Source organism: Cherax quadricarinatus, chromosome 5, assembly GCF_038502225.1.
Source record: "Cherax quadricarinatus isolate ZL_2023a chromosome 5, ASM3850222v1, whole genome shotgun sequence".
In the NCBI taxonomy this organism is placed as follows: Eukaryota; Metazoa; Arthropoda; class Malacostraca; order Decapoda; family Parastacidae; genus Cherax; species Cherax quadricarinatus.
Window position 1 is genome coordinate 13,974,369 of NC_091296.1, and position 24,644 is coordinate 13,999,012.

Consider the following 24,644-nt stretch of genomic DNA (forward strand, 5'->3'; position numbering starts at 1 on the left):
TGACACTCATCAACACCTGCCGGTGCCTAGCACTAACGCTCATCAACACCTGCAGGTGCGGTGTGCAGAAGATGGGGATGTGGCAGGTGTCTTTGAGGCGCTGGAACAAGGAGCTGAGGTGGACCAGGTGGAGGAGGACCCCAGTAACCCGCTCTTCAGTGGTCGTACGGCACTGCACTACGCCGCCTGCCAGGGGAACCTCAAGGTGGTGCGTCTCCTCCTGCAGTGGAACGCTGACGTCAACAGACGCAGCAGGAGAATTGACGATGACGGTGAGTCAAACACGTAGTGAAACAGTTGATTGAATCTTGTCAGCCTGCCACAGCTTGTCTCGACGTCAACTCGGACATTAGGCAGGAGGGAGGCAAGTGCATCATGCACAATAGATTAACGATATAACTGTTACTGACAGCGCCGTCTGCTAAGTCATGACATTCTCGTCATGGAAGTTGGACTGAGTTATTGACTCTGTGCGAGTCGGAAAGCTTCTAATATACATATACAGCATCATAGCAGTTCGGTAATTATAAGTAAGCAATAGATTCAGTAAAATAAGTAAAAAAAATCACTAGTCCACACTTAACTTACACTAGTCCACACCTGCAGGTGGGACGCCGCTCCACATGGCCGCATACGCTGGCCAAGTCAGGGTGATCAAAGCTCTTATTGGAGCAGGAGCCAACTGCGAGGCCAGGGACTACAAAGGTGAGTAAAATTTGTTGTTTCTTCTAGTATACCTAAACCCTTGAAGGAGGAGACTCCCTGGTGCTGGAGACGATCTCCTGAAGACAAGCATTAAACCCACCCTCCGGGTGCTGCATGATCCCTTGTGAATTAAGCCCTTTCCCTGTGAATAACTTGAGCCTAACTGAAACCCGTCCTGCTTGAACCCCTCCAGACAAGACTGCAGTTCACTGGGCAGCTCTCGAAGGTCAATTGGCTGCCCTGGAGGTGCTCAAGGATCAGGGTTGTGACCTGCACTATAGAGCGGAGGGGAGGAGCAACGCCATGCACTTCGGTGCCGCCTCTGGAAACATGGATGTGGTGTTGTGGCTCGCAGAAAACGGGGTGAGGATTGATCTCAGGGATAACACTAAGAAGCTGCCACAGGACCTGGCCAAGGCGTTGGGATACAGGGACATCTACCTCTACCTTAAGGAACTGGGCAGTCTAAGATATAAAGTTGTGAGTAGTAACTTGTTTGGATATAATTTCATATTTAATGCAATTATTATTATTAGTAGTAGAAGTAGTAGTAGTAATAATAGTAGCAGTAGAGGTGGTGGTAGTAATATTTTTAGCTTTGTTAATACTGGTAATATCGTAGATATTATACCAAGTAAGGGTAGATCATTTGTAAGTTAGAGTATCTATGCTTCTGATATTTGCTCCTACGAAAGAAATGATAATAGTAATATCGGAGTTATTAATAAGAGAACCTTCCGTCAGTGGCCCTTCGGGAAGTCTTACTCAAGTCTTTCAAGAGCGTCCTCCAGAGGCAAGGTTCGACACAGAGCGGACACCCAGAACTCTCGGTCAGCGGCACGCATATGGACGGACGACACCAGCAGAGACCGCTCAGGTGCGAGTCACTCAGATGCCAAGGTGAAGCCGTTCAGCCCGACCACACGAGTGGAGTCAAAGAACGGACGATTGGATCCGACACCGAGGGACGGACGAGTGGATCCCACATCGAGGGACGAACGAGTGGACAAACGAGACGTTGAACTATCGACTCCTTTATTAACGGAACCTTCAGCCGAGATGAAACCGTGCAGCAGCCAAGTAAGGAACATAAATGAGTCAAAATACTTTTTTTTTTAATCCCTGGACTTGCTGAATATATATCTATTTATACCTACGTGACTGGAAACCATTGATATTTATCCTCCGGGCCGCTGACGGATGATTTAGTCCTCCTTCCTATTATTTTCTACATCTTAAGTTTAATATCTTTATTATGCACCCCATACCCATCCTGTGGGTGGTAGTCAAAAGATTACAAAGGTACATAATGGGTCCAGGGACTGGACACTACATCATAACCATGTCTAGAGATACAGAGAGTGTTGGCATGGTCTCCCGCGGCGCATAAGTAATGATTAGAGTGAAAAATGTTTGTTGAGCGGTCGTTAGTTAAAAATAAATCCATAAATAATAATGGGATAAAGAAAATGATCACATTTATTTCATTCTGGAACAAGGTGTTGAGGAGATAGTGTCCTCTCGGTGTATTTTATGACTTATTCTCTCTTACTATCTCCCATTTCTTCCCATTGTTTACCAGGTGACGAAGGAGGAACGAAGGAGACTGCAAGAGGATAGAGACACCGATATTTCTTGCCTCTCCAAACAGCTGAACCTCGTCCTCCAACGCTTGGGCCAGGTTACGCAACAACTGGACCAGATAAGGCAGCGTCTGGACCACACCCAGATAAGCCAGCACCTGGCAGACACCCAGCATATGCTGGGCCAAACTAACCAACGACTGGACCAAACTAACCAACGATTGGACCAAACTAACCAACGACTGGACCAAACTAACCGACGACTGGACCAAACTAACCAGCGACTTGGCGAAACTGACCAACGGCTAGACCAAACCTGGCAGAAGCTGGAAGAAGTCAGGTCTCAGCAGAGAGACCTAGGTGGAAGACAGCAGTTCCTGATCCACAGGGCTCCCCGGGAACACCTGTCAACGTTCGGTACTGACCAAAAACAGATGACAACGTTCGGTACCAACCAAAAACAGATGACAACGTTCGGTACAGGCCAGAAACAGATTGCAACGTTCGGTACCGACCAGAAACGGATGATAACGTTCGGTACAGACCAGAAACAGATGACAACGTTCGGTACTGACCAGAAACGGATGACAGCGTTCGGTACCGACCAGAAACCGATGACAACGTCTGCTACCAACAAGGAACGGCTGATACAAATTGATGTGAAGAAGGACCAGCAGGAATGTTCCCAAGGAGAGACAACTTCCACGGAAGATTCCGATTCTGAGGTATAATTTCTGCTTTACAATGTTCAGAATTTGTATACATCCTGAGTACAGTTGAGAGAGAGAGAGAGAGAGAGAGAGAGAGAGAGAGAGAGAGAGAGAGAGAGAGTTGTATTTTCAGTGAAATGCATGGATTCGATCCTAGATTTAACATACGCGCTAGATTCTCCCCTCAGAGGTTCCTTGACGCTGGTGAGGGGCTCTTGATCTAGGGAATTGGATCTGTGCTCCAGTTCCCTGAATTAAGCCTTGAATGCCATTCACACACCCCCACAGGCGCTGTATAATCCTACGGGTTTAGCGCGTCCCCTTGATTATAATAATAATGCGCTAGATTTTAGTGCATATTACAAGTTTTCTAAAAAAGAAAAAAAAAAACTTCAATTGGGTCACAGTTGGTGGCCTCTGCTGACCTTACCAGCGTACATTACCATCCTGACTCTCGAAATCAAACCACGGAACGGGTGGGGATGGAACCCATGGCTAGGTTACTACCACGACTGGGCGTCCATTACTCTTGACCAACCTCTGAATCACTAAAATTCTTCCTTAAAAAAATATGGCATGTAAATTGACTAGTGTAAACAACTCAATAGTGTTTTGATTATTTTCCGTCATGAATGATTTATAGGGTGTCCCGTGACTCGGTTGGTAGCACACTCAGCTCATACACTGAGGTCTGTGGTTCGATTCCCGGTACTGGTGGAAACACTGGAGGCGTGTTTCCTTAAGACACCTGCTGCCCCTGTGCACCTAGTGGTAAATAAGTACCTAGGAGTTAGTCGACTGGTGTTGGTCGCATCCTGGGGACAAAATTAACCTAATTTGCCCGAAATACTCTGCATAACAAGGGACTTTCTATGCAATATGTCACTGATGTCAGGTATGTCGGTATACGTTGTGCATATACTTACAGAAATTAAGATTATTTTTAATTATCATTATTATTATTATTAGGTGGCCTTCCCAAGCGGTGTGAGGAAGGTGCCCCCTTGTGGTCTACCTAACCTGGGTAACACCTGTTACATCAACGCTGTCATTCAGTGTTTGTTCCACATGAACACACTGAGAGACTACTTCGTCAAGGACACCTACAGGTGAGACAGGTTCATACAGCTGAGGATACCCAGGTGAGGAACATTTATACGGTTGAGGACGACCCATACTGCATGTAAACAGCATCTACTAAGAGCAGTGTTTGAATGTTGGTGAAGACATGTTGACCTAAGTGAGTTCATCGTCTCTTCTCACACTACCATGACCCCAAACACTCTACCATGACCCCAAACGCTCTACCATAACCCCAAACACTCTACCATGACCCCAAACACTCTACCATGACCGCAAACACTCTACCATGACCCCAAACACTCCACACACTCTACCATGACCCCAAACACTCCACACACTCTACCATGACCCCAAACACTCCACACACTCTACCATGACCCCAAACACTCCACACACTCTACCATGACTCCAAACACTCCACACACTCTACCATGACCCCAAACACTCCACACACTCTACCATGATCCCAAACACTCCACACACTCTACCATGACCCCAAACACTCCACACACTCTACCATGACCCCAAACACTCCACACACTCTACCATGACCCCAAACACTCCACACACTCTACCATGACCCCAAACACTCCACACACTCTACCATGACCCCAAACACTCCACACACTCTACCATGACCCCAAACACTCCACACACTCTACCATGACCCCAAACACTCCACACACTCTCCATGACCCCAAACACTCCACACACTCTACCATGACCCCAAACACTCCACACACTCTACCATGACCCCAAACACTCCACACACTCTACCATAACCCCAAACACTCCACACACTCTACCATGACCCCAAACACTCCACACACTCTACCATGACCCCAAACACTCCACACACTCTACCATGACCCCAAACACTCCACACACTCTACCATGACTCCAAACACTCCACACACTCTATCATGACCCCAAACACTCCACACAATCTACCATGACCCCAAACACTCCACACACTCTACCATGACCCCAAACACTCCACACACTCTACCATGACCCCAAACACTCCACACACTCTACCATGACCCCAAACACTCCACACACTCTACCATGACCCCAAACACTCCATACACTCTACCATGACCCCAAACACTCCACACACTCTACCATGACCCCAAACACTCGACACACTCTACCATGACCCCAAACACTCCACACACTCTACCATGACTCCAAACACTCCACACACTCTACCATGACCCCAAACACTCCACACAATCTACCATGACCCCAAACACTCCACACACTCTACCATGACCCCAAACACTCCACACACTCTACCATGACCCCAAACACTCCACACACTCTACCATGACCCCAAACACTCCATACACTCTACCATGACCCCAAACACTCCACACACTCTACCATGACCCCAAACACTCCACACACTCTACCATGACCCCAAACACTCCACACACTCTACCATGACTCCAAACACTCCACACACTCTACCGTGACCCCAAACACTCCACACACTCTACCATGACCCCAAACACTTCATACACTCTACCATGACCCCAAACACTCCACACACTCTAACATGACCCCAAACACTCCACACACTCTACCATGACCCCAAACACTCCACACACTCTACCATGACCCCAAACACTCCACACACTCTACCATGACTCCAAACACTCCACACACTCTACCATGACCCCAAACACTCCACACACTACCATGACCCCAAACACTCCACACACTCTACCATGATCCCAAACACTCCACACTACCATGACCCCAAACACTCCACACACTCTACCATGACCCCAAACACTCCACACACTCTACCATAACCCCAAACACTCCACACACTCTACCATGACCCCAAACACTCCACACACTCTACCATGACCACAAACACTCCACACACTCTACCATGACACCAAACACTAAACACACTCTACCATGACCCCACACACACTATCATGACACCAAACACTCCACACACTCTACCATGACCCCAAACACTCCACACTACCATGACACCAAACACTCCACACACTCTACCATGACACCAAACACTCCACACACACTACCATGACCCCAAACACTCCACACACTCTACCATGACCCCAAACACTCCACACACTCCACCATGACCCCAAACACTCCACACACTTTACCATGACGCCAAACACTCCACACACACTCTTCCCTCACAGGACACACTCCACACACACTCTTCCCTCACAGGACACACTCCACACACACTCTTCCCTCACAGGACACACTCCACACACACTCTTCCCTCACAGGACACACTCCACACACACTCTTCCCTCACAGGACACACTCCACACACACTCTTCCCTCACAGGACACACTCCACACACTCTCTTCCCTCACAGGACTCACTCCACACACACTCTTCCCTCACAGGACACACTCCACACACACTCTTCCCTCACAGGACACACTCCACACACACTCTCCCCTCACAGGACACACTCCATACACACTCTTCCCTCACAGGGCACACTCCACACACACTCTTCCCTCACAGGACACACTCCACACACACTCTTACCTCACAGGACACACGCCATACACACTCTTCCCTCACAGGACACACTCCAGACACACTCTTCCCTCACAGGACACACTCCACACACACTCTTCCCTCACAGGACACACTCCACACACACTCTTCCCTCACAGGACACACTCCAGACACACTCTTCCCTCACAGGACACACTCCACACACACTCTTCCCTCACAGGACACACTCCACACACACTCTCCCCTCACAGGACACACTCCACACACACTCTTCCCTCACAGGACACACTCCACACACACTCTTCCCTCACAGGACACACTCCATACACACTCTTCCCTCACAGGACACACTCCACACACACTCTTCCCTCACAGGACACACTCCACACACACTCTTCCCTCACAGGACACACTCCACACACACTCTTCCCTCACAGGACACACTCCACACACACTCTTCCCTCACAGGACACACTCCACACACCCTCCCCTCACAGGACACACTCCACACACACACTACCACACTGGCTAATAAAACCGCGTTCACTACCAGGTTTGAGGTGAACAGGGAGAGTGAACAGCGCGGTGAGGTCGCCCACACAATGGGTGGCATCTTCAAGGCTCTGACGTCAGCTCGTCAAGAAGACGTCAATAACGCAGCTAAGGTTTTCAAGGTAACGTAACTCTTATGGGAAACTCATGCATAAGTAACAACGAGAAATTTAATACTATTGTACCCGTTATTGGTGTTGTGGTAGAGGCGCATGATGACTCATTATTGGTGCTGTGGTAGTGGCGTATGATAACTTATTATTGGTGCTGTGGTAGAGGCACATGATGACTCATTATTGGTGCTGTGGTAGTGGCGCATGATGACTCATTATTGGTGCTGTGGTAGTGGCGCATGATGACTCATTATTGGTGCTGTGGTAGTGGCGCATGATGACTCATTATTGGTGCTGTGGTAGAGGCGTATGATAACTTATTATTGGTGCTGTGGTAGTGGCGCATGATGACTCATTATTGGTGCTGTGGTAGTGGCGCATGATGACTCATTATTGGTGCTGTGGTAGTGGCGCATGATGACTCATTATTGGTGCTGTGGTAGAGGCGCATGATGACTCATTATTGGTGCTGTGGTAGTGGCGCATGATGACTCATTATTGGTGCTGTGGTAGTGGCGCATGATGACTCATTATTGGTGCTGTGATAGTGCCGCATGATGACTCATTATTGGTGCTGTGGTAGTGGCGCATGATGACTCATTATTTGTGCTGTGGTAGTGGCGCATGATGACTCATTATTGGTGCTGTGGTAGAGGCGCATGATGACTCATTATTGCTGTGGTAGAGGCGCATGATGACTCATTATTGGTGCTGTGGTAGTGGCGCATGATGACTCATTATTGGTGCCGTGGTAGTGGCGCATGATAACTCATTATTGGTGCTGTGGTAGTGGCGCATGATAACTCATTATTGGTGCTGTGGTAGTGGCGCATGACGACTCATTATTGGTGCTGTGGTAGTGGCGCATGATGACTCATTATTGGTGCTGTGGTAGTGGCGCATGATAACTCATTATTGGTGCTGTGGTAGAGGCGCATGATAACTCATTATTGGTGCTGTGGTAGTGGCGCATGATAACTCATTATTGGTGCTGTGGTAGTGGCGCATGATAACTCATTATTGGTGCTGTGGTAGTGGCGCATGATGACTCATTATTGCTGTGGTAGTGGCGCATGATGACTCATTATTGGTGCTGTGGTAGAGGCGCATGATGACTCATTATTGGTGCTGTGGTAGTGGCGTATGATAACTCATTATTGGTGCTGTGGTAGAGGCGCATGATGACTCATTATTGGTGCTGTGGAAGAGGCGCATGATAACTCATTATTGGCACTGTGGTAGAGGCGCATGATAACTCATTATTGGCACTGTGGTAGTGGCGTATAACTCATTATTTGCGCTGTGGTAGAGGCGCATGATACCTCATTATTGGCGCTGTGGAGGAGGCGCTTAATAACTCACTGGCGCTACTGGTGCTTTATCAGAGGCGCAGAAATACGAAATGTTTCGTTATATTTCCCTGGGAAAGTCGAGGGAGAGCAGAGTCCTTCTGTTTAATACAGAACGGAGGATAGAGCCTTCAACAGTCCTTTGCACCGAAGGACCCGCACGAGTTTAGTGTTTTGAATAAATAAATAAAAATAAATAAGTAATAGTACTAGTAGTAGTAGTAGTAGTGGTAGTAGTAGTGGTAGTAGTATCAGTTGTTGTTGTTGTAGTAACAGTGGGCATCTTAAAATTGAGTCAGGAGAAACGCAGGTGTTCTCTAATGATAAATATTCGACAGATGTTAGTAACCCAGGGTTAACCAGCAGCTGTCAACACCTGGGTTAACCAGCAGCTGTCAACACCTGGGTTAACCAGCAGCTGTCAACACCTGGGTTAACCAGCAGCTGTCAACACCTGGGTTAACCAGCAGCTGTCAACACCTGGGTTAACCAGCAGCTGTCAGCACCAGGGTTAAGCAGCAGCTGTCAACACCTGGGTTAACCAGCAGCTGTCAACACCTGGGTTAACCAGCAGCTGTCAACACCTGGGTTAACCAGCAGCTGTCAACACCTGGGTTAACCAGCAGCTGTCAACACCTGGGTTAACCAGCAGCTGTCAACACCTGGGTTAACCAGCAGCTGTCAACACCAGGGTTAACCAGCAGCTGTCAGCACCAGGGTTAAGCAGCAGCTGTCAACACCTGGGTAACCACCAGCTGTCAGCACCTGGGTTAACCACCAGCTGTCAACACCAGGGTTAAGCAGCAGCTGTCAGCACCAGGGTTAACTAGCAGCTGTCAGCACCTGGGTTAACCAGCAGCTGTCAGCACCAGGGTTAACCAGCAGCTGTCAACACCTGGGTTAACCAGCAGCTGTCAACACCTGGGTTAACCAGCAGCTGTCAGCACCAGGGTTAACCAGCAGCTGTCAACACCAGGGTTAACCAGCAGCTGTCAGCACCAGGGTTAACCAGCAGCTGTCAACACCTGGGTTAACCAGCAGCTGTCAGCACCAGGGGTAAGCAGCAGCTGTCAACACCTGGGTTAACCAGCAGCTGTCAGCACCTGGATTAACCAGCATCTGTCAACACCTGGGTTAACCAACTGCTGTCAACACCAGGGTTAACCAGCAGCTGTCAACACCAGGGTTAACCAGCAGCTGTCAGCACCAGGGTTAACCAGCAACTGTCAACACCAGGGTTAACCAGCAGCTGTCAGCACCAGCGTTAACCAGCAGCTGTCAGCACCAGGGTTAACCAGCAGCTGTCAGCACCAGCGTTAACCAGCAGCTGTCAGCACCAGGGTTAACCAGCAGCTGTCAACACCACGGTTAACCAGCAGCTGTCAATACCAGGGTTAACCAGCAGCTGTCAGCACCAGGGTTAACCAGCAGCTGTCAGCACCAGGATTAACCAGCAGCTGTCAGCACCTGGGTTAACCAGCAGCTGTCAACACCAGTTAACCATCAGCTGTCAACACCAGGGTTAACCAGCAGCTGTCAGCACCAGGATTAACCAGCAGCTGTCAGCACCAGGGTTAACCAGCAGCTGTCAGCACCAGGGTTAACCAGCAGCTGTCAACACCAGGGTTAACCAGCAGCTGTCAGCACCAGGGTTAGCCAGCAGCTGTCAGCACCAAGGTTAACCAGCAGCTGTCAGCACCAGAGTTAACCAGCAGTTGTCAACACCAGGGTTAACCACCAGCTGTCAACACCAGGGTTAACCACCAGCTGTCAACACCACGGTTAACCAGCAGCTGTCAGCACCAGGGTTAACCAGCAGCTGTCAGCACCAGGGTTAACAAGCAGCTGTCAACACCAGGGTTAACCAGCAGCTGTCAACACCAGGGATAACCAGCAACTGTCAACACCAGGGTTAACCAGCAGCTGTCAGCACCAGGGTTAACCAGCAGCTGTCAACACCAGGGTTAACTAGCAGCTGTCAACACCAGGGTTAACCAGCAGCTGTCAGCACCAGGGTTAAGCAGCAGCTGTCAGCACCAGGGTTAAGCAGCAGCTGTCAGCACCAGGGTTAAGCAGCAGCTGTCAGCACCATGGTTAAGCAGCAGCTGTCAGCCCCTTGGGTTAACCAGCAGATGTCAACACCAGGGTTAACCAGCAGCTGTCAGCCCCTTGGGTTAACCAGCAGCTGTCAACACCTGGGTTAACCAGCAGCTGTCAACACCTGGGTTAACCAGAAGCTGTCAGCACCAGGGTTAAGCAGCAGCTGTCAACACCAGGGTTAACCAGCAGCTGTCAACACCAGGGTTAACCAGCAGCTGTCAACACCAGGGTTAACCAGCAGCTGTCAACACCTGGGTTAACCAGCAGCTGTCAACACCTGGGTTAACCAGAAGCTGTCAGCACCTGGGTTAACCAGCAGCTGTCAAAACCAGGGTTAACCAGCAGCTGTCAACACCTGGGTTAACCAGCAGCTGTCAACACCAGGGTTAACCAGCAGCTGTCAACACCTGGGTTAACCAGCAGCTGTCAACACCTGGGTTAACCAGAAGCTGTCAGCACCTGGGTTAACCAGCAGCTGTCAACACCAGGGTTAACCAGCAGCTGTCAACACCTGGGTTAACCAGCAGCTGTCAACACCAGGGTTAACCAGCAGCTGTCAACACCTGGGTTAACCAGCAGCTGTCAACACCAGGGTTAACCAGCAGCTGTCAACACCAGGGTTAACCAGCAGCTGTCAACACCAGGGTTAACCAGCAGCTGTCAACACCTGGGTTAACCAGCAGCTGTCAACACCTGGGTTAACCAGCAGCTGTCAACACCTGGGTTAACCAGCAGCTGTCAACACCTGGGTTAACCAGCAGCTGTCAACACCTGGGTTAACCAGCAGCTGTCAACACCAGGGTTAACCAGCAGCTGTCAGCACCAGGGTTAACCAGCAGCTGTCAACACCTGGGTTAACCAGCAGCTGTCAACACCAGGGTTAACCAGCAGCTGTCAACACCAGGGTTAACCAGCAGCTGTCAACACCTGGGTTAACCAACATTTTTTATTTATTTCAACCAAGAACTTCGTTTGCTTGCATAGACTGTCAACTGTGTGAGTCAGTGTTGTGTGAGTCAGTGTGTTGTGTGTGAGTCAGTGTGTTGTGTGTGAGTCAGTGTGTTGTGTGTGAGTCAGTATGTTGTGTGTGAGTCAGTATGTTGTGTGTGAGTCAGTGTGTTGTGTGTGAGTCAGTGTGTTGTGTGTGAGTCAGTGTGTTGTGTGTGAGTCAGTATGTTGTGTGTGAGTCAGTGTGTTGTGTGTGAGTCAGTGTGTTGTGTGTGAGTCAGTGTGTTGTGTGAGTCAGTATGTCATGTGGGTTTTCGATACGTGGATGGAGTAAGAATAACAGTCTTCTAACGTCTGAAATACCCTTAAATCCACGCCCACACCGGTGGCACCATTTGTCATGTGGGTTTTCGATAAGTGGATGGGGTAAAAAATACTCACGTAGGCTGGTAGTACGTATAATATATAACGGGAAGTATGGAAAGCACCAACAGCCGACCTGTCTCTCTCTGCTGCCTACTACGACTGACCCATAGTGCCTACGGGTGAGGGTGTTTGAAATCCTGCTATGGTCAGCAGCAATATGAATACAGTCAATGATTCACACAGACGGTTGGTAGTGAGTCATCTACTGGTACACTGGTTACTGGTAACTGGTTACTAGGAACTGGTACTACTACTGAGAAGTATGTTGTGTGTGAGTCAGTGTGTTGTGTGAGTCAGTGTGTTGTGTGAGTCAGTATGTTGTGTGTGAGTCAGTGTGTTGTGTGAGTCAGTGTGTTGTGTGAGTCAGTATGTTGTGTGTGAGTCAGTGTGTTGTGTGAGTCAGTGTGTTGTGTTAGTCAGAATGTTGTGTGTGAGTCATTGTGTTGTGTGAGTCAGTGTGTTGTATGAGTCAGTATGTTGTGTGTGAGTCAGTGTGTTGTGTGAATCAGTGTGTTGTGTGTGAGTCAGTATGTTGTGTGTGAGTCAGTGTGTTGTGTGAGTCAGTGTGTTGCGTGTGAGTCAGTGTGTTGTGTGTGAGTGTGTTGTGTGTGACTCAGTGTGTTGTGTGTGAGTCAGTGTGTTGTGTGTGAGTCAGTGTCTTCTCTGTGAGTCAGTGTGTTGCGTAAGTCAGTGTGTTGTGTGTGAGTCAGTGTGTTGTATGTGAGTCAGTGTGTTGTGTGTGAGTCAGTGTGTTGTGTGTGAGTCAGTGTGTTGTGTGTGAGTCAGTGTGTTGTGTGTCAGTGTGTTGTGTGAGTCAGTATGTTGTGTGTGAGTCAGTGTGTTGTGTGAGTCAGTGTGTTGTGTGAGTCAGTATGTTGTGTGTGAGTCATTGTGTTGTGTGAGTCAGTGTGTTGTGTGAGTCAGTATGTTGTGTGTGAGTCAGTGTGTTGTGTGAATCAGTGTGTTGTGTGTGAGTCAGTATGTTGTGTGTGAGTCAGTGTGTTGTGTGAGTCAGTGTGTTGTGTGTGAGTCAGTGTGTTGTGTGTGAGTGTGTTGTGTGTGACTCAGTGTGTTGTGTGTGAGTCAGTGTGTTGTGTGTGAGTCAGTGTCTTCTCTGTGAGTCAGTGTGTTGCGTAAGTCAGTGTGTTGTGTGTGAGTCAGTGTGTTGTATGTGAGTCAGTGTGTTGTGTGTGAGTCAGTGTGTTGTGTGTGAGTCAGTGTGTTGTATGTGAGTCAGTGTGTTGTGTGTGAGTCAGTGTGTTGTGTGTGAGTCAGTGTGTTGTGTGTGAGTCAGTGTGTTGTGTGTCAGTGTGTTGTGTGAGTCAGTATGTTGTGTGTGAGTCAGTGTGTTGTGTGAGTCAGTGTGTTGTGTGAGTCAGTATGTTGTGTGTGAGTCATTGTGTTGTGTGAGTCAGTGTGTTGTGTGAGTCAGTATGTTGTGTGTGAGTCAGTGTGTTGTGTGAATCAGTGTGTTGTGTGTGAGTCAGTATGTTGTGTGTGAGTCAGTGTGTTGTGTGAGTCAGTGTGTTGTGTGTGAGTCAGTGTGTTGTGTGTGAGTGTGTTGTGTGTGACTCAGTGTGTTGTGTGTGAGTCAGTGTGTTGTGTGTGAGTCAGTGTCTTCTCTGTGAGTCAGTGTGTTGCGTAAGTCAGTGTGTTGTGTGTGAGTCAGTGTGTTGTATGTGAGTCAGTGTGTTGTGTGTGAGTCAGTGTGTTGTGTGTGAGTCAGTGTGTTGTGTGTGAGTCAGTGTGTTGTGTGTCAGTGTGTTGTGTGTGAGTCAGTGTGATGTGTGTGAGTCAGTGTGATGTGTGTGAGTCAGTGTGTTGTGTGTCAGTGTGTTGTGTGTGAGTCAGTGTGATGTGTGTGAGTCAGTGTGTTGTGTGTCAGTGTGTTGCGTGTAAGTCAGTGTGTTGCGTGTAAGTCAGTGTGTTGTGTGTGTCAATGTTTTGTGTGAGTCAGTGTTGTGCGTGAGTCAGTGTGTTGTGCGAGTCAGTGTGTTGTGTGAGTCAGTGTGTTGTGTGAGTCAGTGTTTTGTGTGTGAGTCAGTGTGTTGTGTGCGTCAGTGTGTTGTGTGTGAGTCAGTTTGTTGCGTGAGTCAGTGTGTTGTGTAAGTCATTGTGTTGTGTGACTCAATGTATTGTGTGTGAGTCAGTGTGTTGTGTGTGAGTCAGTGTGTTGTGTGTGTCAATGTGTTGTGTGAGTCAGTGTTGTGTGTGAGTCAGTGTCGTGTGTGAGTCAGTGTGTTGTGTGAGTCAGTGTGTTGTGTGAGTCAGTGTGTTGTGTGAGTCTGTGTGTTGTGAGTCAATGTGTTGTGTGTGAGTCAGTGTGTTGTGTGTGAGTCAGTATGTTGCGTGTGAGTCATTATGTTGTGTGTGAGTCAGTGTGTTGTGTGTGAGTCTGTGTGTTGTGTGTGAGTCAGTGTGTTGTGAGTCAGTGTGTTGTGAGTCAGTGTTGTGTGAGTCATTGTGTTGTGTGTGAGCCAGTGTGTTGTGTGTGAGTCAGTGTGTTGTGTCTGAGTCAGTGTGTTGTGTGAGTCATTGTGTTTTGTGTGAGTCAGTGTGTTGTGTGTGAGTCATTGTGTTGTGTGAGTCAGTGTGTTGTGTGTGAGTCAGTGTGTTGTGTGTCAGTGTGTTGTGTGAGTCATTGTGTTGTGTGTGAGTCAGTGTGTTGTGTGTGAGTCAGTGTGTTGTGTGTGAGTCAGTGTGTTGTGTGAGTCAGTGTGTTGTGTGTGAGTCAGTGTGTTGTGTGAGTCAGTGTGTTGTGTGTGAGTCAGTGTGTTGTGTGTCAGTGTGTTGTGTGAGTCTTTGTGTTGTGTGTGAGTCAGTGTTGTGTGTGAGTCAGTGCGTTGTGTGTGAGCCAGTGTGTTGTCTGAGTCATTGTGTTGTGTGTGAGTCAGTGTGTTGTGTGTGAGTCACTGTGTTGTGTGAGTCAGTGTGTTGTGTGTGAATCAGTGTGTTGTGTGAGTCATTGTGTTGTGTGAGTCAGTGTGTTGTGTGAGTCAGTGTGTTGTGTGACTCAGTGTGTTGTGAGTGAGTCACTGTGTTGTGAGTGAGTCATCTGTGTTGTGTGTGTCAATGTGTTGTGTCAGTGTTGTGTGTGAGTCAGTGTTGTGTGAGTCAGTGCGTTGTGTGAATCAGTGTGTTGTGTGTGAGTCAGTGTGTTGTGTGAGTCATTGTGTTGTGTGACTCAATGTGTTGTGAGTGAGTCAGTGTGTTGTGTGTGAGTCAGTGTGTTGTGTAAGTCATTGTGTTGTGTGACTCAGTGTGTTGTGAGTCAGTGTGTTGTGTGTTAGTCAGTGTGTTATGTGAGTCATTGTGTTGTGTGACTCAGTGTGTTGTGAGTGATTCAGTGTGTTGTGTGTGAGTCAGTGTGTTGTGTGTGAGTCAGTGTGTTGTGTGTGAGTCAGTGTGTTGTGTGAGTCAGTGTGTTGTGTGAGCCAGTATGTTGTGTGTGAGTCAGTGTGTTGTGTGAGTCAGTGTGTTGTGTGAGTCAGTATGTTGTGTGTGAGCCAGTGTATTGTGTGAGTCAGTATGTTGTGCGTGAGTCAGTGAGTTGTGTGTGAGTCAGTGTGTTGTGTATGATTTAATGTGTTGCGTGTGTTAGTGTGTTGCGTGTGAATCAGTGTTGTGTGTGAGTCAGTGTGTTGTGTGTGAGTCAGTGTGTTGTGTGTGATTTAATGTTTTGCGTGTGAGTCAGTGTTTTGCGTGAGTCTGTGAGTTGTGTGTGAGTCAGTGTGTTGTGTGTGAGTCAGTGTGCTGCGTGTGGGTCAGTGTGTTCCGTGTGAGTCAGTGCGTTGTGTGTGAGTTAGTGTTGCGTGTGAGTCATTGTGTTGCGTGTCAGTGTTGTGTGTGAGTCATTGTGTTGTCTGTAAGTCAGTGTGTTGTGTGTGAGTCATTGTGTTGTGTGTGAGTCAGTGTGTTGTGTGTGAGTCAGTATGTTGTGAGTGAGTCAGTGTTGTGTGTGTCAGTGTGTTGTGTGTGAATCAGTGTGTTGTGTGTGAGTCAGCGTGTTGTGTGTGAGTCAGTATGTTGTGTGTTAGTCAGTGCGTTGTGTGTGAGTCAGTGTGTTGTGTGTGAGTCAGTGTGTTGTGTGTGAGCCAGTATGTTGTGTGTGAGTCAGTGTGTTGTGTGTGAGTCAGTGTGTTGTGTGTGAGTCAGTGTGTTGTGTGTGTCAGTGTTTTGTGTGTGAGTCAGTGTGTTGCGTGTGAGTCAGTGTGTTGTGTGTGTCAGTGTTGTGTGTGAGTCAGTGTGATGTGTGTGAGTCAGTGTGTTGTGTGTGAGTCAGTGTGTTGTGTGTGAGTCAGTGTGTTGTGTATGATTTAATGTGTTGCGTGTGTTACTGTGTTGCGTGTGAATCAGTGTTGTGTGTGAGTCAGTGTGTTGTGTGTGATTTAATGTGTTGCGTGTGTCAATGTGTTGCGTGTGAGTCAGTGTTTTGTGTGAGTCTGTGTGTTGTGTGTGAGTCAGTGTGATGTGTGTGAGTCAGTATGTTGTGTGTGAGTCAGTGTGTTGTGTGTGAGTCAGTGTGTTGTGTATGATTTAATGTGTTGCGTGTGTTAGTGTGTTGCGTCTGAATCATTGTTGTGTGTGAGTCAGTGTGTTCTGTGTGATTTAATGTTTTGCGTGTGAGTCAGTGTTTTGCGTGAGTCTGTGAGTTGTGTGTGAGTCAGTGTGTTGTGTGTGAGTCAGTGTGCTGCGTGTGGGTCAGTGTGTTCCGTGTGAGTCAGTGCGTTGTGTGTGAGTTAGTGTTGCGTGTGAGTCAGTGTGTTGTGTGTGTCAGTGTTGTGTGTGAGTCATTGTGATGTGTGTGAGTCAGTGTGTTGAGTGTGAGTCAGTGTGTTGTGTGTGAGTCAGTGTGTTGTGTATGATTTAATGTGTTGCGTGTGTTACTGTGTTGCGTGTGAATCAGTGTTGTGTGTGAGTCAGTGTGTTGTGTGTGATTTAATGTGTTTCGTGTGTCAGTGTGTTGCGTGTGAGTCAGTGTTTTGTGTGAGTCTGTGTGTTGTGTGTGAGTCAGTGTGTTGTGTGTGAGTCAGTGTGTTGCGTATGGGTCAGTGTGTTCCGTGTGAGTCAGTGTGTTGTGTGTGAGTTAGTTTTGCGTGTGAGTCATTGTGTTGCGTGTCAGTGTTGTGTGTGAGTCAGTTTGTTGTCTGTAAGTCAGTGTGTTGTGTGTGAGTCAGTGTGTTGCGTGTGAATCAGTGTGTTGTGTGTGAGTCAGTGTGTTGTGTGTGAGTCAGTGTGTTGTGTGTGTCAGTGTGTTGCGTATGAGACAGTGTGTTACGTGTGAGTTAGTGTTGTGTGTGAGTCAGTGTGTTGTGTGAGTCAGTATGTTGTGTGTGAGTCAGTGTATTGTGTGAGTCAGTATGTTGTGCGTGAGTCAGTGTGTTGTGTGAGTCAGTGTGTTGTGTGAGTCTGTGATGTAGTCCAGCTGGGCTTGTGAGGTCTCGGGGGAGACCTAATTTAACCAATTATATGGTCACACCTTGCCTTGGCAAACGTCTGTAGCCACGCCCACGTCTGAGGTCTTTTGTTCTTGACGCCTCAGACCTAGGCGTCAGGTCGTACACGTGGTTGTGGAGGGTGCTTGGACCACCATAAAAGCCCAAGGAAGAGCTGAGTAGGGAGATTCGTGCGGAGCTGCTGCTGGGGTGCAGAGCTCCTGAGCAGAGATTCGAGCGGAGCTGCTGCTGGGGTGCAGAGCTCCTGAGCAGAGACTTCGAGCGGAGCTGCTGCTGGGGTGCAGGGCTCGGAAGAAGGCTGCTGAAGTCTCTGGAGGAGACTCTTGGAGACATTGGGCAGAGTACTGGCTTGGAGCAGTACTCGTGCTGTGTAGGTCTTGGGACCTGGGGCTTAGTTCCTGTAGTGAACTGTCCTCTGTGCTATATTGTAAGTTATATTCATTTTGGTCAAGTTGATTGTGTTCCATGTCTCACTGCTTATACATACCATCCCATTTATCTAAACCAATGATGTACTTCTGTTCCCAAATATATTATTGTACAAGGACTTAATAATAAACTGTGTTTGAGTAGAATAGTAATATTCTCTGCCCACCGTTATTTATTATTTTTTCTTATATTTTATTATGTTTATATGAGTGAAGAATGGGCGAGGCATATGTTAGTGAGTAGTGTAGAGTTAATGAGAGTGTCGTGGTGGTCACCACTGACCTGTCATTACCTACCTACCTCCGCTAATCATCTCACTCCTACCACCTCGCCTGCCTCTCCCCTGCCTACATAATCCCTTACTCCCATATTCCCCACTTATATCCTATTCAATCATTACCCCCCTACATGACAAGTCAGTATGTTGTGTGTGAGTCAGTGTGTTGTGTGAGTCAGTGTGTTGTGTGAGTCAGTATGTTGTGTGTGAGTCAGTGTGTTGTGTGAGTCAGTGTGTTGTGTGTGAGTCAGTGTGTTGTGTGTGAGTCAGTGTGTTGTGTGTGAGTGTGTTGTGTGTGAGTCAGTGTGTTGTGTGTGAGTCAGTGTGTTGTGTGTGAGTGTGTTGTGTGTGAGTCAGTGTGTTGTGTGTGAGTCAGTGTGTTGTGTGTGAGTCAGTGTGTTGTGTGTGAGTGTGTTGTGTGTGAGTCAGTGTGTTGTGTGTGAGTCAGTGTGTTGTGTGTGAGTCAGCGTCTTGCGTGTGAGTCAGTGTGTTGCGTGAGTCAGTGTGTTGTGCGTGAGTCAGTGTGTTGTGTGTGAGTCAGTGTGTTGTGTGTGAGTCAGTGTGTTGTGTGTGAGTCAGTGTGTTGTGAGTCAGTGTGTTGTGTGTCAGTGTGTTGTGTGTGAGTCAGTGTGTTGTGTGTGTCAATGTTTTGTGTGAGTGAGTGTTGTGCGTGAGTCAGTGTGTTGTGCGAGTCAGTGTGTTGTGTGAGTCAGTGTGTTGTGTGTTGTGTGAGTCAGTGTGTTGTGTGTGTCAATGTTGTGTGTGAGTTAGTGTGATGTGTGTGAGTCAGTGTGTTGTGTGTGAGTCAGTGTGTTGTGTGTGAGTCAGTGTGTTGTGTATGATTTAGTGTGTTGCGTGTGTTAGTGTGTTGCGTGTGAATCAGTGTTGTGTGTGAGTCAGTGTGTTGTGTGTGATTTAATGTGTTACGTGTGAGTCAGTGTTTTGTGTGAGTCTGTGAGTTGTGTGTGAGTCAGTGTGTTGTGTGTGAGTTAGTGTGCTGCGTGTGAGTCAGTGTGTTGTGTGTGAGTTAGTGTTGCGTTTGAGTCATTGTGTTGCGTGTCAGTGTTGTGTGTGTGAGTTAGTGTTGCGTTTGAGTCATTGTGTTGCGTGTCAGTGTTGTGTGTGTCAGTGTGTTGTGTGTGAGTCAGTGTATTGTGTGTGAATCAGTGTGTTGTGTGTGAGTCAGCGTGTTGTGTGTGAGTCAGTATGTTGTGTGTGTGTCAGTGCGTTGTGTGTGAGTCAGTGTGTTGTGTGTGAGCCAGTATGTTGTGTGTTAGTCAGTGTATTGCGTGTGAGTCAGTATGTTGTGTGTGAGTCAGTGCGTTGTGTGTGAGTCAGTGTGTTGTGTGTGAGCCAGTATGTTGTGTGTTAGTCAGTGTGTTGTGTGTGAGTCAGTATGTTGTGTGTTAGTCAGTGTGTTGTGTGTGAGTCAGTGTGTTGTGTGTGAGCCAGTATGTTGTGTGTGAGTCAGTGTGTTGTGTGTGTGTGTCAGTGTGTTGTGTGTGAGTCAGTATGTTGTGTGTGAGTCAGTGTGTTGTGTGTGTGTCAGTGTGTTGTGTGTGAGTCAGTATGTTGTGTGTGAGTCAGTGTGTTGTGTGTGAGTCAGTATGTTGTGTGTTAGTCAGTGTGTTGTGTGTGAGTCAGTGTGTTGTGTGTGAGCCAGTATGTTGTGTGTGAGTCAGTGTGTTGTGTGTGTGTGTCAGTGTGTTGTGTGTGAGTCAGTATGTTGTGTGTGAGTCAGCGTGTTGTGTGTGAGTCAGTGTATTGTGTGTGAATCAGTGTGTTGTGTGTGAGTCAGTGTATTGTGTGTGAATCAGTGTGTTGTGTGTGAGTCAGCGTGTTGTGTGTGAGTCAGTATGTTGTGTGTGTGTCAGTGCGTTGTGTGTGAGTCAGTGTGTTGTGTGTGAGCCAGTATGTTGTGTGTTAGTCAGTGTATTGTGTGTGAGTCAGTATGTTGTGTGTGAGTCAGTGCGTTGTGTGTGAGTCAGTGTGTTGTGTGTGAGCCAGTATGTTGTGTGTTAGTCAGTGTGTTGTGTGTGAGTCAGTATGTTGTGTGTTAGTCAGTGTGTTGTGTGTGAGTCAGTGTGTTGTGTGTGAGTCAGTATGTTGTGTGTGAGTCAGTGTGTTGTGTGTGTGTCAGTATGTTGTGTGTGAGTCAGTATGTTGTGTGTGAGTCAGTGTGTTGTGTGTGTGTCAGTATGTTGTGTGTGAGTCAGTATGTTGTGTGTGAGTCAGTGTGTTGTGTGTGTGTCAGTATGTTGTGTGTGTCACTGTGTTGTGTGTGAGTCAGTATGTTGTGTGTGAGTCAGTGTGTTGTGTGTGTGTCAGTATGTTGTGTGTGAGTCAGTATGTTGTGTGTGAGTCAGTGTGTTGTGTGTGTCAGTGTGTTGTGTGTGAGTCAGTGTGTTGCGTGTGAGTCAGTGTGTTGTGTGTGTCAGTGTTGTGTGTGAGTCAGTGTGTTGTGTGTGAGTCAGTGTGTTGTGTGTGAGTCAGTGTGTTGTGTGTGAGTCAGTGTGTTGTGTATGATTTAGTGTGTTGCGTGTGTTAGTGTGTTGCGTGTGTTAGTGTGTTGCGTGTGAATCAGTGTTGTGTGTGAATCAGTGTGTTGTGTGTGATTTAATGTGTTGCGTGTGTCAATGTGTTGCGTGTGAGTCAGTGTTTTGTGTGAGTCTGTGTGTTGTGTGTGAGTCAGTGTGATGTGTGTGAGTCAGTATGTTGTGTGTGAGTCAGTGTGTTGTGTGTGAGTCAGTGTTGTGTGTGAGTCAGTGTGTTGTGTGTGAGTCAGTGTGATGTGTGTGAGTCAGTATGTTGCGTGTGTTAGTGTGTTGCGTGTGAATCAGTGTTGTGTGTGAGTCAGTGTGTTGTGTGTGAGTCAGTGTGTTGTGTGTGATTTAATGTGTTGCGTGTGAGTCAGTATTTTGCGTGAGTCTGTGAGTTGTGTGTGAGTCAGTGTGTTGTGTGTGAGTCACTATGCTGCGTGTGGGTCAGTGTGTTCCGTGTGAGTCAGTGTGTTGTGTGTGAGTTAGTGTTGCGTGTGAGTCATTGTGTTGCGTGTCAGTGTTGTGTGTGAGTCATTGCGTTGTCTGTAAGTCAGTGTGTTGTGTGTGAGTCATTGTGTTGTGTGTGAGTCAGTGTGTTGTGTGTGAGTCAGCGTGTTGTGTGTGAGTCAGTATGTTGTGTGTGAGTCAGTGTGTTGTGTGTGAGTCAGTTCGTTGTGTGTGAGTCATTGTATTGTGTGTGAGTCAGTGTGTTGTGTGTGAGTCATTGTGTTGTGTGTGACTCAGTGTGTTGTGTGTGAGTCAGCGTGTTGTGTGTGAGTCAGTATGTTGTGTGTTAGTCAGTGCGTTGTGTGTGAGTCATTGTATTGTGTGTGAGTCAGTGTGTTGTGTGTGAGTCAGTATGTTGTGAGTGAGTAAGTGTTGTGTGTGTCAGTATGTTGTGTGTGAGTCAGTGTGTTGTGTGTGAATCAGTGTGTTGTGTGTGAGTCAGCGTGTTGTGTGTGAGTCAGTGTGTTGTGTGTGTGTCAGTGTGTTGTGTGTGAGTCAGCGTGTTGTGTGTGAGTCAGCGTGTTGTGTGTGAGTCAGTATGTTGTGTGTGAGTCAGTGTGTTGTGTGTGTCAGTGTTTTGTGTGTGAGTCAGTGTGTTGCGTGTGAGTCAGTGTGTTGTGTGTGTCAGTGTTGTGTGTGAGTCAGTGTTTTGTGTGTGAGTCAGTGTGTTGTGTGTGAGTCAGTGTGTTGTGTGTGAGCCAGTATGTTGTGTGTGAGTCAGTGTGTTGTGTGTGAGTCAGTGTGTTGTGTGTGAGTCAGTGTGTTGTGTGTGAGTCAGTGTGTTGTGTGTGAGCCAGTATGTTGTGTGTGAGTCAGTGTGTTGTGTGTGTCAGTGTTTTGTGTGTGAGTCAGTGTGTTGCGTGTGAGTCAGTGTGTTGTGTGTGTCAGTGTTGTGTGTGAGTCAGTGTTTTGTGTGTGAGTCAGTGTGTTGTGTGTGAGTCAGTGTGTTGTGTATGATTTAGTGTGTTGCGTGTGTTACTGTGTTGCGTGTGAATCAGTGTTGTGTGTGTCAGTGTGTTGTGTGTGAGTCAGTGTGTTGTGTGTGATTTAATGTGTTGCGTGTGTCAGTGTGTTGCGTGTGAGTCAGTGTTTCGTGTGAATCTGTGTTATGTGTGAGTCAGTGTATTGTGTGTGAGTCAGTGTGTTGCGTGTGGGTCATTGTGTTCCGTGTGAGTCAGTGTGTTGTGTGTGAGTTAGTTTTGCGTGTGAGTCATTGTGTTGCGTGTCAGTGTTGTGTGTGAGTTAGTTTGTTGTCTGTAAGTCAGTGTGTTGTGTGTGAGTGTGTGAGTCAGTGTGTTGCGTGTGAGTCAGTGTGCTGTGTGTGAGTCAGTATGTTGTGTGTGAGTCAGTGTTGTGTGTGTCAGTGTGTTGTGTGTGAGTCAGTGTGTTGTGTGTGAGTCAGTATGTTGTGTGTGAGTCAGTGTTGTGTGTGTCAGTGTGTTGTGTGTGAGTCAGTGTGCTGTGTGTGAGTCAGTATGTTGTGTGTGAGTCAGTGTTGTGTGTGTCAGTGTGTTGTGTGTGAGTCAGTGTGTTGCGTGTGAATCAGTGTGTTGTGTGAGTCAGTGTGTTGCGTATGAGTCAGTATGTTACGTGTGAGTCAGTGTTGTGTGTGAGTCAGTGTGTTGTGTGTGAGTCAGTGTGTTGCGTATGAGTCAGTATGTTACGTGTGAGTCAGTGTTGTGTGTGAGTCAGTGTGTTGCGTGTAAGTCAGTGTGTTGTGTGTGAGTCAGTATGTTGTGTGTGAGTCAGTGTGTTGTGTGTGAGTCAGTATGTTGTATGTGAGTCAGTGTGTTGTGTGTGAGTCAGTGTGTTGTTTGTGAGTCAGAATATTGTGTGTGAGTCAGTATGTTGCGTGTAAGTCAATGTGTTGTGTGTGAGTCAGTATGTTGTGCCTGAGTCAGTGTGTTGTGTGTGAGTGAGAATGTTGTGTGTGAGTCAGTATGTTGTGTGTGAGTCAGTGTATTGCGTGTGAGTCAGTGTGTTTTGTGTGAGTCAGTGTGTTGTGAGTCAGTGTGTTGCATGTAAGTCAGTATGTTGCGTGTGAGTTAGTGTGTTGTGTGTGTGTGAGTGTGTTGCGTGTAAGTCAGTGTGTTGTGTGTGATTCAGTGCGTTGTACTCACCTATTTGTACTCACCTATTTGTGGTTGCAGGGGTCGAGTCACAGCTCCTGGCCCCGCCTCTTCGCTGATTGCTACTAGGTCCTCTCTCTCCCTGCCCCATGAGCTCTATCATACCTCGCCTTAAAACTATGTATGGTTCCTGCCTCCACTACGTCACTTTCTAGGCTATTCCACGGCCTGACTACTCTATGACTGAAGAAATACTTCCTAACATCCCTTTGATTTATCTGAGTCTTCAACTTCCAATTGTGACCTCTTGTGTCTGTGTCCCTTCTCTGGAACATCCCGTCTTTGTCCACCTTGTCTATTCCGCGCAGTATTTTATATGTCGTTATCATGTCTCCCCTGACCCTCCTGTCCTCCAGTGTCGTCAGGCCGATTTCCCTCAATCTTTCTTCGTAGGACAATCCCCGTAGCTCTGGGACTAGTCTTGTTGCAAACCTTTGCACTTTCTCTAATTTCTTGACGTGCTTGACTAGGTGTGGATTCCAAACTGGTGCTGCATACTCCAGTATGGGCCTGACGTAAATGGTATACAGAGTCTTAAACGAATCCTTACTGAGGTATCGGAACGCTATCCGTAGGTTTGCCAGGCGCCTGTATGCTGCAGCAGTTATCTGATTGATGTGCGCCTCAGGAGATATGCTCGGTGTTATACTCACCCCCAGATCTTTTTCCTTGAGTGAGGTTTGCAGTCTTTGGCCATCTAAACTATATTGTGTCTGCGGTCTTCTTTGCCCTTCCCCAATCTTCATGACTTTGCATTTGGCAGGGTTAAATTCAAGGAGCCAGTTGCTGGACCAGGCTTGTAGCCTGTCCAGGTCTCTTTGTAGTCCTGCCTGATCCTCATTCGATTTGATTCTTCTCATTAACTTCGCATCATCTGCAAACAAGGACACTTCTGAGTCTATTCCTTCCGCTACGTCGTTCACATATACCAAGAACAGCACAGGTCCTAGGACTGACCCCTGTGGAACCCCGCTTGTCACAGGCGCCCACTCTGACACCTCGTCGCGTACCATGACTCGTTGTTGCCTCCCTGTCAGTTATTCTCGGATCCATTGCAGTGCCTTTCCTGTTATGTGTGCCTGATCCTCTAGCTTTTGCAGTAACCTCTTGTGAGGAACTGTGTCGAAGGCCTTCTTGCAGTCCAAAAATACGCAGTCGATCCACCCCTCTCTCTCTTGTCTTACTTCTGTCACCTTGTCATAAAACTCCA

General features: G+C 47.7%; 1 protein-coding gene across 1 annotated transcript in view; it reads left to right on the forward strand.

Annotated features, from left to right (window-relative positions):
• Positions 1 to 24,644, forward strand: part of LOC128684874 (uncharacterized) — a 48,780-nt gene that overhangs the window by 7,943 nt on the left and 16,193 nt on the right. Inside the window, exons 3-9 of the mRNA XM_053771197.2 lie at positions 56 to 272; positions 607 to 705; positions 899 to 1,185; positions 1,450 to 1,785; positions 2,288 to 3,013; positions 3,968 to 4,107; positions 7,162 to 7,282. Coding sequence (XP_053627172.2) covers positions 56 to 272; positions 607 to 705; positions 899 to 1,185; positions 1,450 to 1,785; positions 2,288 to 3,013; positions 3,968 to 4,107; positions 7,162 to 7,282 — 1,926 coding nt within the window. The remainder of the gene's footprint in view (positions 1 to 55; positions 273 to 606; positions 706 to 898; positions 1,186 to 1,449; positions 1,786 to 2,287; positions 3,014 to 3,967; positions 4,108 to 7,161; positions 7,283 to 24,644) is intronic.